Raw genomic sequence first — 19,144 nt, 5'->3', positions numbered from 1 at the left:
GGGGGCACAGACGACAATAAAAACATGATGTGTTCTAATCCCTCTCCACACTATCCAAAACTAAAAAAGTTATGCCCTACCTTATACTTTAAAATGGAGTTCCACCCATATAAAAGTCAGCAGCTACAAAAAAAGTGTAGCTGCTGACTTTCAATAAGCGGACACTCACCTGTCCCACGGTCCAGTGATGTGGACAAATGAAGTCTCGCTACTCTCCCCCTCTTCTCCGTGGGCGCCCGGCTGTGGCTTTACAGCCGGGCATGCACGAGCCGGGCATGCACGAGCCGTGCTGCGCTCTGTGTCTGGCCAGGCAATCTTCTGGGACCTGTGATGTGTCCCAGAAGATTGCACGGAGGGAGGGGGGAAGAGGTGAACTTCCTTCCAGCGCCACCAAGCCCAGGGAGGAAGTGGCAGCTGGATGCCTCTAAAAGTTACATGCCAAATGTGGCATGTCAGGTGGTCACCTTCACCTAAAGCAGAAGTTACATTTTTGGGTGGAACTCCGCTTTAACATTTCTTAATGTTCCCTAGTAAATCTTCACTTTTTAAGTTCAGGCCCACTTTAAATGAGGCAAATTTGTTAAAAAAAGAGCCCACACACTACAGCACCCCTTTTATTATAGAAAACCGGTTGTGAAAGAACAAATGGGTTGCCATTGCTAAGCTCTTTAAATTGATGGTTGCCTGGCTGTTATAATGACTTTTTGAGTCACAGGCACTACTCAATTATATACCTCAGTAACGCCCATTGAAAATCAAAGGGCCTAATCTGCATACTGTGTTCAAAACAAAAGTATTGAGACCAGACGGTCAGCCAGGCAACAAGCATTTCCATAAGCAGAGATCAGCAATAGTAGCCTCCACATTTCTCTTATAATAGGTTTCCTCAAACGTATGAATCCAAATAGAAAGTTGTTCATAAAATAATACAAATATACATGCATTTACATTCAGCGTCAGTGAAATTAGATTAAAAAAAGAAACGGTTCGAAATTTCTTATAATATCAGCGAGTCACAGGTACTCTACTTTTTGTTACATGCACCTTGTTTAGTTTTACAGCTGTCAGAAAGGGAAGGGCATGCTTGTCTGTAGTTTGTGAGCTCCTGGAATGATTTGAAACAGTTCCGGGATTATGACACCGTTCATGCTAATCCAACCATGCCATAATGTTTTTTTTTCTGTTTACCATAATAAAAAGCATAAAGGACTATTGCTGATGGGACAAAAAAAAAAAAAAAAAACACCCTGTAAAAAAATCAATGCAGACTGATGCCAAGAAACATGAGTAATACACAAGGGACAAAAGGCAGAAGGATCGATGCCAAAAAAAAAAAAAAAAAAGCAAGTCGTTAAAAAAATAAAAATGAACAGATGTTACCATTTCAGCACAAGCCACTGCGAACACAGACACGCAAGTACACATAGATAATCATGTTAGCTCACAGTTACCCATAGAGACCCAATCTCAAATACCTATGGCTGATATACACACAGACTGTAGGAGCAAAACCCGACGGCCTTTAACATTTTTATTTTATCTCGGTAAACAACAGATCCCTGGCTGACAAACGGCATCAGGATCCCAATCCAAAGGGAAGGAAGGGACGAAATCTTGTGCTCATTTTCCTTCTTTAATTTGCTAAGATTAACATGCGAATGTTCTAGAGAGCAGCTCACTGTCATGTACAATACTTACTAGGTCAATTACGCTCTTCAAAGCTTCAGGTGACTTCCGTGTAGTGCCAAAAGGGTTAAACAGAAGAGTGCAGCAGATGGTTCTGCATACAGCATCAGTGTGGCACCAAGATCTCTACTACAGATAGTGCTCAGTCCAGAAGGCAAGGGTGATGGACCTATCTGTCATGACTCTGTACTGCTTTTTTTTTCTAAATGCAATTAAAACCAGAGAGAAGAACTTGTAACTGTCTGTTCATTTTATTCCACAGAGCAACAGCAACATAGTTCACAGAGCTTTTCTTTTTTAAAGGCCAAGTTATCCTTTTCCAAAAAAATAGCCTATACAGTCAAGGAGCACCAGAAGGTATTAAACTGTGTAGCTTTGTAAAATGTTCATTAATATTATCGTGAAATCTCTAGGCCATTTGGGGCCTCCCCAGAAACCTGGACAATTGGAATCCTAGCTATCAATACCCCTATTGCTAGGATGTGAAAACCAAGGGCGCTCCTTGTTTTCACCCAATCATACTCTCAATGGAGAAGGGTATGGGGAGGCATGGTCAGACCCTATGAGCATACACTAGCAAAAAAAAAAAAATGCCCAAATTTGGCCACACTGAAGTAATTGTATCGTCTCTGCCTATGTTACAGAGAAAAAAAAAGACCACCAACAGGGGGCACACACCACTGATCACCAATATTGAAAGAGGAACGCCACCCAAAAGGGGAATTTCTGCTTTAAAGTGGTAGTAAACTGCGGCTGTTAAAAAAAAAAAAAAAAACCTGTAAGGCAATTGCATCGCAGACTAGCACATTATGAAATACTTACCTTGGAACGAAGCCCTCCAGCGCTGTGCTGTCACCGCTGAGAGGGGACATCTTCCCCTGGTCTTGCTCCGGCTATGTGATTGGCTGGATCCGCGATGACGTCACTCCTACGCGTGCGCATGGGAGCCCTTGGTTCCGGCATGAAGCTCTGAATGTCTGGTAAGGTATGCCGGACCTTCAGTGCGCATGCACCGGTGACGTAACTGGCTGCATCCAGGATGAATATTTTCTAAACTTTGCACATTTAGGAGATATTCCTGTTACCTACAGGTAAGCCTTATTATTGTTTATTACCTACAGGTAAGCCTATAATAAGCCTGGCGCTAGGGGACCGGGACACAAAATCCCTTGGGATCCATGTATGGTGCCCTGTGGGAGACCAAGAAGCAGCTGTGTGGAGCTTCTGCACCAGGAGTGGTGTCGGAAAAAAACAATAGCAACACTCAGAAAAAACCCCATCCAGAAGCGCTGGATGGAAACGCCTGTAAATGGGAAGCAAATAATTGCCAAGTCACTGCAAACAATCTCTGGTAATGCCAATGTGGTAAAAAACACAGTTGAGTTTATTAAAACGATGCTGTGAATTGGTATGAACCAGCAAACAGAGCTCTACTCACATGGATGGAATGCTAACCAGCATAACCCTGTGACAGTACCTTTGGCAAACGATGGGATGTAAACACGCTGCGTGGAGCAGTGCTGCGGTGGTCAACTAGGCTCCTCTTGTGCAGAACAAACTGCACGGTGATGAAAGACGGGGATGGAAGGAAAACCTTCGGGCTGTGAACACCTATGGTAGGCAGTGGAAGGGCAGCTGTGGAGTAGGGAGTGGAATAAGGAGCTGACCGACCACTCAATACTTCACTATGTGGATCGGCTGGTGGAGACGCCCGAGCGTGACGTCATCCGCTCGGGGAACACAGATCCAAAACGAGGTGCACAGGAGTGTAGATGGATCGCAAGCCAAGAGAGAGGAGGCAAGGTAGTGGCTGTCGTCCTGTCAACGCGTTTCAGGGCAAGGCCTTTCTTCAAGTCATCACCAGTAGGTAAAAATAACCAAGCGGGCTTTACTACCACTTTGAGTCCTCCTCCCCTGCCTCATTTAGCTTGTCATTTTTTGGGGAAGCAGGTACCTAGTTTTGACAGATACCCGTTTCCCACATTGTCTTGGCAATCCAAGCAGAAGTTCTCCTCTCCCCCTTCCTTGCAGTCTTCTGGGACAGGTCACAAGTCCCAGAAGACTGAGGGGCCGTTCACAGAGTGACTCACACATGAGATTTGTAGCTGCTGACTTTTTTTTTTTTTTTCCTCAGAGTTAATCTCCTCTTTAAAGGAGGCACACAACATTGACCACCAAACTTTTGTAAAAATCTAATGTTCCGACTGTCTATTGCATTTCTTGAGGCCTAAAAAATGCCAGGACAGTACAAACACCCACCAAGTTGTTTAGTTTAGGACATAACGTATGCAGCAGTTAATGTGCAGGGGTCAGGACTATGTAATGCACAGGATAGCTTGCAGATTTCTGTGGTCAGGAGTGGATATCCCCTTATAGTGGTGGTCCGTGGTAAGTGTTCCTTTAAATTTTATAGTGACCAATGGTGTGTGTCCCTTTAAATGTTGGTGATCAGCGGTGTGTTCCTCATAACTGTTAGTGTTCAGTAATTTTTTTTACCACATTCATGGTCTGTGTGCCTCCTTTATGCTTTGAGTGTCCATTTGTTGCTCAGTGTGCCCCCCCATTTGTTGGTGGTCAGTGGGAGCAGTTCTGCTTACAAGATCAGACAGGAGTAGTGCTCAGAAAGGAGCAATGCAGAAGATTAGAAGAGTTGGAGACAGAGGAGAAAGGGGTGGGCTCTCAAATGTAAACAGTAGTAGGTTAACATTTGTGATGGCTATGATTGGCCACCACAAGAAACAGAGCTATTCAGATTGTCTCTGTGCACTTAGTCTGTGCTCTTAGCTTCCAATAGCAGCTCAAAGACACAGTGAGCAGTGACCACTCGTGCCTTATTTCTGCAGGACCTTTTATAAACGGCACTCGAAAATACAAGCCCCCCTTTTTTACAATTAGGTAGTAGTAAAATGCTTAAAGTGGTTGTAAACCCTTACATATATCCAGTGAAGTGACTGGCCTCAGATGATACACAGAGATGAAACAAATCCTCCTACATAAGTTGTACCTGTCTATCTGCAGTCTTTTCTCTACATCCATTGAAAGTGTAGAATTTGAGAAGCTTGTCTAAAGGTTCAGGAATAGAGCTGAGACTGTCAATCAGCTGGAACTCCTTCCCATCACCAGGTTTCTCTTGGCATATGAAAAGCTTTTCAGAAGTGATACATGCCGATAGAGGAATGAAGCAGCAGACAGAAATTACACTTAGTGCTCTGGATTGAGAACTTTAAGGATACATATACACTAGCCTACACTGACTGCAACCGTGACGCGCAATTTTGCAGCGTTTTGCGTTTTCCCGCAGCGGGTGGTTAGAACGTTCCTATCCTGAATGCAATTCTTCCGCGTTCAGGAGGTTTAACGTCACCTAAACTCTGCTAAAAGCCTATGTGTGCATGGACACATAGACTTTTATGGAGTTGAGTTTAGGAGCTTTGGCAAAACATGAAGCCTAAGGCCCCTTTACATGGGGCAGACTCCGCTTCCACGGAGCCCGTCTCGGTCCGCCGGCTCAGCGGGAGATCTCTCCGTTGATCTCCGCTGAGCTGGCGGATGACAGGTCCCTCTCTGCTCACTGAGCGGGGAGGGGCTTGTTTTCATCAGATCTCACCCGATCCGATCCGCCAGCGACGGACCGTGACCAAATTATATCTTTAAAAAAAAAAAAAAAATTTCTAATACTACTTTAAAGAAGGCAGAACATTTTGATTTGATCCTAAAAATGTGCAGCATACAGTACAGTGTGCATTTACAATTGTAAATAATAATTACTTCAACTTCTGCTTATTCAGGTTCTTTAAAAATCCACTGTGGGAACTGGAAAATGTTCAAACTGTGCTTTTTTTCTGTGAGTGAACTGCAGAAATGTGCTTGTTACCATAGGGAAGTTATATCAACAGATAGCCTCTCCTGCTGGTTTTCCATATGTGCTTTTGGAATAGGAATACAAATCATCAGATCATATCTGTGCTCTATCCATTGTACTCTCATAGTATAACAAAACGAATACTTCAACCAGAATAAACAGGGTTTTCTGCAGAAAAGTGTCTGTAAGGGCTCATCCACCTGGGTGCTTGTGACCTGTACACGGTGAATGAGCCATTTGTTTTTTGTGGCTGAAGCGGCCTAGAGCACATGCAGAGTATTATAGTCTAAAGCAGGGTTTCTTAACCTCTTTTCAGTCAAGGCACCCTTTAACCACTTCCGGACCGCCGCATGCGATAGCTGCCATAACCCTGGTATCCTCTTCTTAGGCGGGCGGTCCGGTTTCCGATAATAGTGGTCTCCGCGACGGATTGGCCGCAAGATCACTTTTATCAGGGGCGGGAGAGGGGGCCCCCCTCCCGCTGCGCTCCATGCCCTCCGCCGCTTACCGGAGCCGTCGGCAGTGGCAGAGGCGATCGGGTCCTTCTTCCTGCTAGGCATGGAGATGAGCGAGGAGAGATGGCCCCCTCCCGTCTCCATACCATTGCAGGGCGGAAGCGACGTTAAAACGTCACTTCCGCCCATTGCTCTTAAATGGCCTTTTTTTAAATTGCATTTTAGTGTAAATATGAGATCTGAGATTCTTTTTGACCCCAGATCTCATATTTAAGAGGTCCTGTCATGCTTTTTTTTCTATTACAAGGGATGTTTACAAAAAAAGGTAAAAATAAAAAAAAAATAAAAATTTTTAAACGCGCCCCATCCTGCAAAGCTCGCATGCAGAAGCGAACATATACATGAGTAGCGGCCCGCATATAAAAACGGTCTTCAAACCACAAGTGAGGTATTGTCGCGATTGGTAGAGCCGGAGCAATAGTTCTAGCCCTAGACCTCCCCTGTAACTCAAAACATGCAACCTGTAGAATTTTTAAACGTTACCTATGGAGATTTTTAAGGGTAAAAATTTGTCACCATTCCACAAGCGGGCGCAATTTTGAAGTGCGACACGTTGGGCATCAATTTACTCGGCGTAACATTATCTTTCACAATATAAAAAATAATTGGGCTAACTTTACTGTTGTCTTATGTAATTAAAAAAAGTGTATGTTTTCCAAAAAAAGTGCGCTTGTAAGATCTCTGCGCAAATACGGTGTGACAGAAAGTATTGCAACAACTGCCATTTTATTCTCTAGGGTGTTAGGGAGGTGAAAAAAAAAAAATGTATAATGTTTAGGGGTTCTAAGTAATTTTCTAGCAAAAAAAACTGTTTTTAACTTGTAAACAACAAAATCTCAGAAAGAGGCTCGGTCCTTAAGTGGTTAAAAATGGACAGTCTTGAGGCACCCTTTAAAAATGGACAGTCTCGAGGCACCCCATTCTAAAATGTAAAAACGATTCTAATAATTTTACAAAATGCAGCAACATTTACAAGTCCAAGTAGGACATCCAATGTTAGAGGTGATTTATTCCTCCAAAGCAAATACAATTTTGCTGATACTGACTAGTATTCCAATGTTTCTCTTCTCCCTTAGTTTTTCTCCATCACTCAGCTAATGTGACCCCCAACGCTGATGGAGAGGGGCAGAGGAGGGTTAAGCAAGCATACTGTGCAGGCAACTTACATCCTCCTTCTCAACTGATGATGTCATTGGTCATTATATCTCTGGCAGCTAGAAGGTTGTAATGGTGCACAATAAAAACCTGTGGCCTTTTGCAACTGAAAGGCAGCCTTCAGCCGCATGCCGGCTTGTATACAATTTTTTTGGGCAATTTTTAGGCATTTTGTCAAGGCACCCCTGAAGAAACCTCAAGGCACCCTGGTTGAAAAAGGCTGGTCTATAGGGAAGCAGTAGCTGTATGGCTGTATTGCCACCTAGTAAACGCTGAGGTATTTTGGGTGTTTTAGCAAACTTATACATGTTTTTTTTTTTTTATGTGATTTGCCAGTGTTTATGCACGTATTTGCAAGATCCTGGGTGGGAAGCGAGGAAGATGAAAGTAGGAGTTGTTCAGGCACCGAAACGTTAGTGTTTCACATTTACAGGTGCTTCCATTAACGTCTATGTGGCTAAAAACACATGGCAAATGGTTAAAATATACTCATGTACCATTTTCAAGCTTCGAGCAACTGAGCGTAGAGATGTGAACAGCCTGTATAAGATTCCTTTTCCTTTCGTTCTTGTGTGTAGGTTTTAGAGCAAAAACGCTCAAGTGAGAACAGGGGCTAAGCCTGCGTTCACACCTAAGCAAAGCATTTTCCTGGTGATTTTGAAGGGGTTTTTTCTGGCATCTTACAGGTGTTTTTACACATGTATCAAGCTTCAGGAGTTTGTTTCCTGGGCTGGGCAAGGGGAGCATTTCTTTGGAAGGAGAGGAGTTCTTCAGGCATAAATGCGTGCCTTAGGTGGTCCCTATTGAAGTCTAATGCCGCATACACACAGTCGGACTTTTCAGCTACAAAAGTCCGACAGACTTTCGACAGACTTTTGGTGGACTTTCAACTGAATTTCTAACGACCGGACTTGCCTACACACGATCACACCAAAGTCCGACGGATTCGTACGTGATGACGTACACCAAACTAAAATAAGGAAGTTGATAGCCAGTAGCCAATAGCTGCCCTAGCATCGGTTTTTGTCCGTCGGACTAGCATACAGACGAGTGGATTTCTGGGTCCGGCGGAGTTACGACGTAAAGATTTGAAGCATGTTCCAAATCTAAAGTCCGTCAGATTTGTGACTGGAAAAGTTCGCTGAAGGTCCGGTGAAGCCCACACACGATCGGATTGTTCGCCGGATTTGGTCCGTCGGCATCCGTCAGACAAGTTCGGTTGAAAAGTCTGACCGTGTGTTCGTGGCATAAGGGACCAAAAGTGCTTGAATACGCTCAAAAAAAAAAAAAAAAAGGATCATGTACAGCGATACCTCGGTTCACGAACTTAATTCATCAAACGACTAAATTGGTTGCGAACTGAGGAAAAATTTCCCATAGGGTTCAATGTAAATCAGGTTAATCCGTTCTGAACTATTTTTTGGTTTTTATATAAAATTATGAAATGTATTTTAAACATATAATTACATACAGTCTTTTACATTAAGACCCCTTTCACACTGGGGCGGTTTGCAGGCGGTATTGCGCTAAAAATACCGCCTGCAAACCGCCCCTAAACAGCCTCCGCTGTTTGTTCAGTGTGAAAGCCCGAGGGCTTTTACACTGAAGCGGTGCGCAGGCAGGACGGTGAAAAAAGTCCTGCAAACCGCTTTTTTGGTGCGGTGAAGGAGCGGTGTATTCAATGGAACAGCGCGGCTATACCGTGGCTATAGCCGCGCTGTACGAGGGATTTTAACCCTTTTTCGTCCGCCAGCGGGGGTTAAAACCGCCCCGCTAGCGGCCGAATACCGCTGCAAGAACGACGGTACAGCAGCGCTAAAAATAGCGCTGTTGTACCGCCGAAGCCCCCACCGCCCCAGTGTGAAAGGGGCCTTAAGCTAACCTTTCATGTGTGCATCTAAAAGAAAAAAAAAAAAACCCACTATAGCTCCTCTTTAATCTTTGTTTGAAACAATCCCAAACCCAAATTTGAAATGATTAATCTATGGCCAGGAAAAGATCACCTGAGGGCATGATAAAGTTGTAGAATTTAAATGAACCGTTTTTCCATGATTTCCAATCAAAAGAGCCCACCCTCATGGTAGTCAAGGGGTGGAAACCCCTATCTGAGTGGACAGGTTCTCCTAAGACTCATCTTGCACTGTTCTTCTCAATATGAACACGTCAGAGCAGGCAAGATGGCATTGCTTGGGTTCGTGAACCGAAGTAAATTTTTGTAAACTCTTCTGTTCGCGGACCGAGTTGTTCGGTGCACAAATGCTTCTGTTCACGAGGTATCACTGTACCTTTTGTTTCGGTGTAGGGCAGGAGTGTCAAACTGAATTTCATCATGGGCCACATCAGCATCATGGTTGCCCTCAAAGTAGTATCTGTAAGACTTTATAAATTTCTCTAGTCTTTATCATATTAACATCTTCACGCGGAGCACACGCAAATATGCGGCCTCTTGGTGGCCGGGCCTTGGCGCAGAGTGCCCGTATATTTGCGTGCATTAGTGCCAATAGAGCTGTGCCGAGAGCAGCGATTGGGGGTTTTCCGATCATGTGACAGCCAATCACTGCGGTCACATGACCATAAGCCCCCCCGGCATTCTAAATCCCTTAAAGGAATGGCAGGCGCCAGCTCTAAGGGGTTAAAGAATTGCCTCTGTATCACTAAAATTAGATTTTTGTAATAACTTATTAAGACTTAGGCTGCGAAGGGCAGGTGCAGACCAGCATGGAGCCCACTTACACTCCTGAAAAGAATGATGCAAATCTGGAGGAGACAGAGACAAGGGGGTGCTGCAGCTGCACAGAGAGGTGCAGGATCTGTAGGAGGAGTACTATCCTTCTTTCTGCTGCTTACTGCTAAGACGTGCAGGTGGGGGAATGGGGGGGTGCGCCTTTCTGCAGCAGCGAGAAGTGAAGTTCTGTTCGCCTCTCTGCCGATTGCTAAAATAAGGTGGGGTGGAGACGAGGGGGGTGCCGCAGCTGCAGGAGAGGTGCAAGGGCCACATGAAATGGCCTGGCAGGCCAAATTCAGCCCATGCGTCTTGTGTACGACACATGTGGTGTAGGGTGACTGAGTGTACAAGTGAGAACAGGAACAATTAGAAATCTGACTGTGTATAGTCAGGCGAAAGGGAGATGAGCTGAAAAAAGCTAAATGGGAGCGAAGTAAAACTATTCTTGCACCAGTCAACTGCACAAAAAGGGAGAGAGAGGCAAAAAGTGGTGCTCTTGGACCATGCCTATCAAGCAACCCAGGCACTGTGCATGAAAGGGTGTACACACCTGTACATTCGTTGTTTTGAACTCAAGGGACCTTGTCATGATCCTCCATTTACCTGATGCAGCTTATCTGTTAGTACATGCATGTTTGGTATATGTCAGGTAAATTTGATGCTTATAACAGTGTTTCTCAACCTCTTAAAGCTGAAACATCCACACAATAAGGTCACCCAACATTAGAGGTGGTTTATTCTTCCAACGCAAGTAAACCTCTGCACCCTGGTACTGACTAGTATTCCAATGTTTCTCTTCTCCCTCATTCAGCTTATGTGGCCACAGCACTGATGGAGAGGGGCAAACAAAGATGCTGTGCAGGCGCCCAATATCCTCTTCATCAACCAACCTCATTGGTTGCTAGGACACTGGTGGCTGGAGGTTGTAATACTGTATAATGAAAATCTGTGGCTTTGTGTAACTAGATGGCAGGCTCAATGCATCTGCTGGCTTGTATACAGTTTGGGGGTATTTTTATTTTTAGGCATTTTGCCAAGGCACCCCTAAGAGCCCATTCACACAGGGACGACTTGTCAGGCGACCTAGTCGCCTGACAAGTCGCCTCCCGTTCTGTGCTATGGAACCGTTCTAAGGGGAGCGACGCAAGTCGCTCTGACTTAGAAAAAGGTTCCTGTACGACTTCGGGGGCGACTTGGGGCGACTTGCATAGACTTCTATACAGAAGTCGTTTTGCAAGTCGCCCAGGCAGTCGTTTGCAGGTCGCCTCGCTGAGGCGACCTGCAAGTCGTGTTGCCCCTGTGTGAATGGGGTCTTAGGAACCTGAAGGCATCCTGGTTGAAAAAGGCTGGTCTATAAAATATGAACAAGAACTATCGTAATAAAATGCCAGCCTTCCCTTGTATTTACAGTATGTCTTCTTGATATCGTCCCCTTGACACGAGTCCCTTTCCAGTCTCAGGGCCACCTACAGACCTCAGACACTAGATCATAGGTACTAGGACAGCTTTTGATGATGTTATTTTACTCTGTGACAGTCAATTCAAATGTTTTCCCTTCACATGTATTGTGATACCCTTTTGCTTACTACCACCAGTCGTTACTATTGCAATTTCCATTATCCTTGTCTTTTATTGTGGTATAGTTTGTATTAAAATTGCTGAAAAAAACTCTAAATAAAGAATGCATATAAAATGCCAGCCTGTATAATGTATAGCAATTCCTGTCCATGATCATTTATCATACATTCCATACCTAAATTCACAGAGTACTGTCCTATTTTGACACTAGTCTGCAGTTACCCCTGGAATCCCATTCCACTACATTGTTTCAGCTGATATGATCCATTCTGTATGGGAAGAAGTGAACTCCTTCTTTCCTTCCAATCCGCCAGTGAGACCAATAAATCCGTAATACAGAGAAAGAATTCAATAGAAGACATCAAGCACAGGCGTTGATCAATAATCTAATTCATTACACAAATGAAACTCTGCACATAAATCACAATCTCACATGTAATATCCTAAACAATTCTATTCACAATGCATGCTAAAAACAAATATTCCGCAGGCACAACAAGCACCAAAATTCTCCACCATACGTTATAGTTGGGCCCCAAATGTCAATATAGAATCTCTAATAAGGGAGCACTAAAAGGAATATACGAAGAGGTCCCTTTAGCTTACAAAGACTGGAGCATCTTCTCATGAGGTTTGGAATCCTCAGCATTCCCAGGATCTTGTTGGAAGGCTTGTGACATCACCCTCACCTAGGTGCTATTGGCAGAAATAGAGTGTGAGATACGTATCTTTTTTTATTTTTCTCATTGTGGGTGTGCGTTTTTAACCACTTGCTTAGGCTGCTTTCACACTGGGGCGGTAGGGGGCGTCGGCAGTAAAACAGCGCTATTTTTAGCGCTGTTTTACCGCAGTATTCAGCCACTAGCGGTGCGGTTTTAACCCCCCGCTGGCGGCCGAAAAAGGGTTAAAACCACTCGTATAGCACGGCTATAGCCGCGGTATAGCCACGCTGTCTCATCGATTTCAATGGGCAGGAGCGGTTTAGGAGCGGTGAATACACCGCTCCTTCACCGCTCCAAAGATGCGGCTGGCAGGAGATTTTTTCTTCTCCTGCCAGCGTACCGCTTCAGTGTGAAAACCCGCATGTCAGTCCAACTTCGGGGGCGATTTTAGAGACATCTGTGCAGGTTCCTGCACAGATGTCTATTGATATTGCACCCCAAGTTGATAAAAGTAGTACAGAAGCCACTTTTGGGAATCGGTGCGGCGTCACAAAGTCGGCGTCGCACAGACTCAGACGGTGCCATTGTTGGCAATAGCCGCCGATTTCGCATGCAATTTGACGTGTCAAATCGCATGCATGTGAACCTGGGCTTACTTGTAAAATAATGTTGGAAACCATTTATCATTTTCCTGCCCCTTCATAATTATATGCCACATTGTGTTGATCTATCACATAAAACCACCAATAAAATAAATTTACCTTTTTGGTTGTAACACAACAAAATGTGGAAAATTTCAAGGGGTATGAATACTTTTTTAAGGCACTGTATGGCCAGCTTTGTCCTTCAAATGTTCAGCGATTTAAATTATGCTCTTTATAAATACATGTGTAAATTTAAAAGCCTTTAGCTGCTCCCTGAAAGGTTTATAGTTTTCACATTCACAGATTTTATTTGTTGCAATAAACAGTTGTTGATGCTGTTTTCAGGTTCTGTTAAAAAAAAAAAAAAAAAAAAAAAAAAGCAAACTGGTAGTGTCAGCCACATGACTCAAGCTCCAAGTAAGACAGCCCTAATTTAAAGTGGTTGTAAAGGTAGAAGGTTTTATACCTTTATGTATTCTATGCATAGGACAGAGAGGCAACAGTAGGAGCCATTGGCTTGTGCTTCTGTTAATCACATCCTGTGACCAGGGCCCGGGGGGCCAAGCTATGCTGTGTGTGTCACTCTGGGTCTTGGTCTTCAAGCCTGCTGGTGTGTAATCATAGGAAGTGGCTTCCTATGATGTCACACCAAGAAGAGGAGGAGCCAGGAGGGCACCCAGAAGAGCAGGGGCTGCTCTGTGCAAAACCATTGCACAGAGCAGATAAGTAAAACATGTGTGTTGTTTTAAAAAAAAAAATAATAGGTTTACAATCACTTTAAAAGTAAAAAAATTACCTTTTACGAATAAAGAAACATAATAATGATACTTACCTTCTGTGTGAAAAGTGACTGACAAAAACGTTGCTTTTGTCCTCTTCTAGCCATGCCTGCCAGCTCTGTAGGCTCCTCTCATCTTTCAGGTGCTGGTAGCAAACTAGGCGTTAAAGTGTTACTAAACCCACAACAGTAAAATCAGTCGGTATATGCAGTAAAGCATGCTTGTTATACTCACTGTGGAACCTAAGGGGTTAATCCTCTGCATTGTGTAAAAAGGCTGTTTGATCCTGTCTCCTCTGATCCTCCCCTTCTTCCAGCATCCCATATCTATCTGCTGATAGTACAGAGCCTCCTTGGGGGCAAGCTGCACATGTTCAGTTTAGTGTGTATTGCTAGAGAATTTTTTTTTTTTTTTCTTGGGAGGGTGCACGTGATCAGCACAGGACCAATCAGCACTGTCCAGACAGAGAGTCAGGGGTCATGCAGCCTCATAGCACAGTCAGGGGAGAATGAAAACTCCTTCTACAACTTTTAATCAGACACGGATAGAAGTCGCAAGACTGCTCTAAATGCTGATAAAAGAAAAGGGGGATTTTGCAGTTTGTATTTACAAAAATAACTGCATTTCAATGTTCTGTGTACTGTGGGAGACCAGTTATAGTGAATACAGGGTCCAGGGTTTAGTAACACTTTAAGTAGGCCCTCGCTGAGCTGTGTTTGTTGGGGTAGGATAGGTAGTGGGGTGTTTGCAGGGAATGCATTAAGCGGCTGCCCTTCCCACACATCCCTCTAAATAGTTTTGAACACCTGGGGTTGGGGGGGGGGGGGGGGGACAGGTTTCTTCAGCTACCAATCTGTAGTCTGGAGTGAGAGCAGTCTTTGATAGCTCAGTCTTTATCCTTTACCTCCTCTTTAACAGGATGCTTACAACTTGCTTTTTGTAATGTTTAATAATCAACCTATGTACTAAAGGCATTTTTTCCCCATTTTGGCTAGAGTAGGGGAGGGTTATAACCCTCGCCTGTTTTTTTTTGCCATCTGTGTGCCATTGGAGAGATTTCCCTTAACTTCCTGTCCCATAGCCAAAACAGGAAGTGAGAGGAAATCCCTTCAATGTGAGGGAATCTCAGAACTAGTGTCCCCATTGGATGATTTCTCTTCTACTCCTGATCTGGGGACAGCCCAAAATGTGGGGTTTTCTTTCACTTTCACTTTTGGCGATAACAGTAAACAGGACAAATAGAGAGGGTGGGGCTCTCTAACAGAGATACAGACACCAATAAAAACTGAGAACTGGTACACGCGATGAGAATATCGGACGAATGTTCGTCTGTTTTTGTTTTTTTTTTGCATGCTAGTCTCATGTCGAAAATGAATAGGTTACTAGAGTTAGAAAATTCTCGTAAAACAGAATACAATTTAATCCCACAATTATGTAATGTATTCCTTTGTTTCCGAGCATGCGTGGTCTTGGTCACTCAATTTTTTTTTAACGGACGAACACTGTACTGATTGCATGAAAATTGTTTGTTCTGCTATCGTACGTGAAACATTTTCATGCTTGCCCTTCAGATAATGTCGCCTGAACTGTCGTGATCGGCTCTCGAAAGCTGTGTACTAATGATCAGATTATTGTACGATTGCTCCGTATCTCTCAGATGATTTTCTCATCGTGTGTGACAGGCATGACAGGTGTTCTAATCCCTCTCCACTATCCAAAACTAAAAGAAGCTTTGCCCTTAGTTACACTTTAACATAACAAGTTACCCTGTAATAATGAGAACACACTAAAGCTGGCTGGCCTTAGACACCAGGGGGCTTGTCTGCTGAGCTTACAACTTGGTACCGACAGCGATCCTTTCATGAGAGAGACAGGGGCTGCCTCCTCCTGAAAATGCTAGTTGCCTGGCTGTCACACTGACCCTCTGTCTTCAATACTTTTAATCACCAACCCAGAACAAGTATGAAGATCCTGAAAATCAGAAATGCTGATGTGTTTACTTGCAGTTGGTTGATGACTTACTGAAGGAGGAAGGTCAGCATGTCAACAAACGTTTCCAGAAGAAGCGGTCAGCGACAGCTGCCTCCTCCCTTCTCTTATGGCAGCTTTCCTATAAACATGTCAAATCTTACAAAATGTGTATCTTTATAAATACAGTGATGTGAGAACAGACTGACACCCACGTCTGATCACGTAGAGAACAATACTGATCCACTGAAAAGGAAAACAACACGGCTGATTGCTGTTTTCCAGAGATCATCAGCCAGGGATGTAAACAATGTAACGCTTGCAGTAAACAATCAGTCTTTCCCACTAAAATCGTACAAAACACACTTTAATTACAGACGTAAATGGAGCGAGTAATCCTTAATGTGAGGTTCCCTACAGCTCATTTATGAACTCCTGTATAAAGAATACTGAAGTAAAAGTGGAGCCGTTACTAATGATAACAAGATGACCTCATTTTCCCAATCCAAGTGGACTTGGTGGCTATAGCCAGCAGCTCCATTTCTGTATTTGCCACTTAGGCCCCGTTCACATGTGCGATTAGGGGGCATCGAGGGAATTCCTGCGTCAAGAACCATCAGATTCCTGTGGCAGGATTGTCAGGTGTATACAATAATTGTTCAGGGAGCGATTACGCCCAGTAAGGACAGATGGTTGCCCCTGGACGCAAACTGCCAGGGACCAGGGGGTCCAACAGCCAGGGCAAGAACCGAGTGGCCGCTGCTAATGCATGGCGTAGAATGGGTGTACCGCCATTCTCTGCCCCCTTGTTCCAGCTGCCCATGGTTGGCATGGGGTGTGCACTGCACATGCATGGCCAATCACTTGCTTTCTAGCATCTAGAGGGTAGTTGCGCATGCATGGTGTGTCATGTCGGCTGTGGGTGGATGGGGTGGAGAGTGGCCATGTTGGAGCACAGTGGCAACAGCACTGGAGTAAATATGAGGCCACGGTCAGCTGGTTGCCAGCCACTGATCTGGTGTGTGCACCCATTCTGCCCACCCCTTGTCCCTGCCCAGACCAGAGGAGATCATCTGTCCCTAATCACTGGTAATCCCTGCATGTTTAATACATGCAACGGTTGTGTCTCATTTGTACAGGTAGCATGGCCAAAGCTGTTCACATACACCTGCGATTCCTGTTGCAGGAATCCCCAGTATGCTCCTTACCACAGATGGGAATTAGGCCTATACTCATAGTCTTTTAGTTCTGGACGACGTGGAGGAGGATTAGACCCCCGGTCAGGTGTTACTGCTATCCAGGGTTCCATTAGAGAGGTTTCCCTTTCTGTTCCTTTGCTGTGTTTTACAAGACAGGAAGTGAGGGGAAATCTCTCTAACAGCAACACAGACAGAAGTAAAAAATCACTTGTTTAAGTTCAGTAGGGGAGTGCTAGATCCCCTGTGAGTTTTTTTTTTTTTTGTCTTTTACTCTGATGCAGGTTTTCCTTCACTTCCTGTCTGGTAAAAACTGTGTCACCAGGACAGGAAGTGAGGGGAAATATCCCCAAGTCCTACTTTAAAATTGCAGAAGTTTCTACCACCCTGTGAAAAGTGATCCACGGTTGATCATTCTTCAGATGGCAAATGACAGGCAGTTCGGAGACAATATGTTGCCTCCTCAGTACCTGTTTTAACCATTAAAAGCCCACACAAACATGCAGCAACCGTGTACACTGCACATGTTTGCAGGGTGGTTGCAATGCAACTCCATTCATAAATGGGCCATGTTTGGTGGAAGTGCTACCCATCAAGTGCAACAGGGGATATCTGGCTGTCTTTGCAGCTTAAAGGGGTTGTAAACTCATCTATTTTTCATAAAAACAACAAACATGCCTATACAGTACTTACCTGCTCTTGTGCAATGGTTTTGTACAGAGTAGCCCTGATCCTCTTCTTCCTGCACTCCAGGCCCCTTCCTCTTGATCGGGTGCCCCCACAGAAAGCTGCTTTCCCTGGGGGCACACGTGCGGGTTCGCTCCCGAGTACCGCTGTTGCATCCATTAACACAGACGGCGGGACTCAGCCCCGGCGTCACTTGATTTGATTCACAGCAGCGGAAGCCAATGGCTCATGCCGCTATCAATCTGTCCAATGGGGAGAAAGAAATCGGCAGGAGTTGCTGCACATCGCTGGATCGGATTGGGCGTCTGGGTGGAGCTGCAGCACAGAATGTTTTTCATAGAATGCATTAAGGTGAAAAACCTTGAGGCTTTACAACCACTTTAAGGGGGCAGTAAATCCATGGCTTAACCACCTATTTTTACTGCCCTCAGCCACAAAGTGTAAATAAGCCCTAACAGGGCCATGAAAAGCAGTAAAACCCGACAGGGGTTCTAGTCTTTTCCCACGCCACCGCAAACTAGGAAAAAAAAAAAAAAAATCTCAGGCATAGATATCTTATAAATATATGGCATTTACTCACTTTTGTGGACTTTATCATTGCCACCATTGCTCCCGCTGCTCGTGTAGTTCATCATCATCATCATTAGCGGCAGGGACGATGTCGGTGACAACCCCCCTGATCCAGGCGAGGCAGGGTCAGGGTATCCAGATGAAGACGACGACGAAGGAGAGGTGCGACTGCACCCCTGTGAACTGGTCATCCCTGTGTAATCTTTACCCTGTTGTTTTTGCTTTCTTGCCCCCGGATAGAGGAATATGGGTGGTGGCAGCGCAGGGGGCGAATCTTCAGATTGCGGTTTACCCTTTTCATCTACGTGCAAGGGGAGGATCTCCAAATCGCGCCCACGAAGAGCCATGCCTTGCGCGTTTCCATTGCCATGCTGGTGGCAGGTTTTTTCCGGCTGCTCCCCTTCCATGTCTTTGCTCGGTAGGATATGTAGGGCTCCGATAATGCTGCTTCTATTGGACGGGGATCTGATGCTGCCTGTCAAGGATTATTGCTCCTTTTCCCACATTCAAACACTCATGTTAAGTAGTCTTTGAATGTGATGAGCATTCCTCTAGTGAACACTTCTCCTTACTACTCCTAGAGAACAATGATGAGTGGTGGGTGGGTGTCAGGGGGGAGCTGTCAGCTTCAGGCGGGCATCCTAGATCTACCTCCTTGCTTGATCATGCAGGAGATGGAAGTAATAGGAGAGCAGTGTGTGCAATCCTTGTGTGCCCGGAACTTCCCTACAGCTAGAGGAGGAAGCAGACACACAGGACTCTTCCTTAGTACTGCTCCTCCCCATTACACTCCCCTCTGTAAGCTGTAACCCTTCTGTGTGCAGCCATTGTCACAACAACACTACCTTCATTATACAGCTCTCATCCACATCATCTTATGTGATCGCACGCCATGTCCCCCCCTTAAACCAAAAAAAATAATATATTGCAACTTACCAATCCTTACGGTGCTTGTACACACTTCCTCTTTTTTTTTTTTTTACAATTGATCTGTGGTTGGATCAAAATGATGGAAACTGCAAAAAGAATTTAAAAAAATCAAACAGCCATAGCTTCTTTTACAATCAATTTAGACCAAACTGAGTCAATCGGCCAGAACGGAGAATTATCGATCGCT

General features: G+C 44.6%; 1 protein-coding gene across 2 annotated transcripts in view; it reads right to left on the bottom strand.

Annotated features, from left to right (window-relative positions):
• The window catches only part of RUFY3 (RUN and FYVE domain containing 3), a 132,435-nt gene extending 113,658 nt beyond the window's left edge, over positions 1–18,777 (bottom strand). Inside the window, exon 1 of one of the 2 annotated variants that reach the window (XM_073601008.1) lies at positions 18,038–18,777. In XM_073601008.1, the coding sequence (XP_073457109.1) occupies positions 18,038–18,434 (397 nt within the window). In that variant the 5' untranslated portion in view covers positions 18,435–18,777. The remainder of the gene's footprint in view (positions 1–18,037) is intronic. The other variant, XM_073601011.1, reaches the window with a different exon arrangement.
• Between the last annotated feature and the right edge of the window lie 367 nt (positions 18,778–19,144).

Source organism: Aquarana catesbeiana, linkage group LG01 (genome assembly GCF_042186555.1).
Source record: "Aquarana catesbeiana isolate 2022-GZ linkage group LG01, ASM4218655v1, whole genome shotgun sequence".
NCBI lineage: Eukaryota > Metazoa > Chordata > Amphibia > Anura > Ranidae > Aquarana > Aquarana catesbeiana.
Note: the sequence above shows the minus strand (reverse complement) of the source record. Positions and strands in the feature narration are given on the sequence as shown.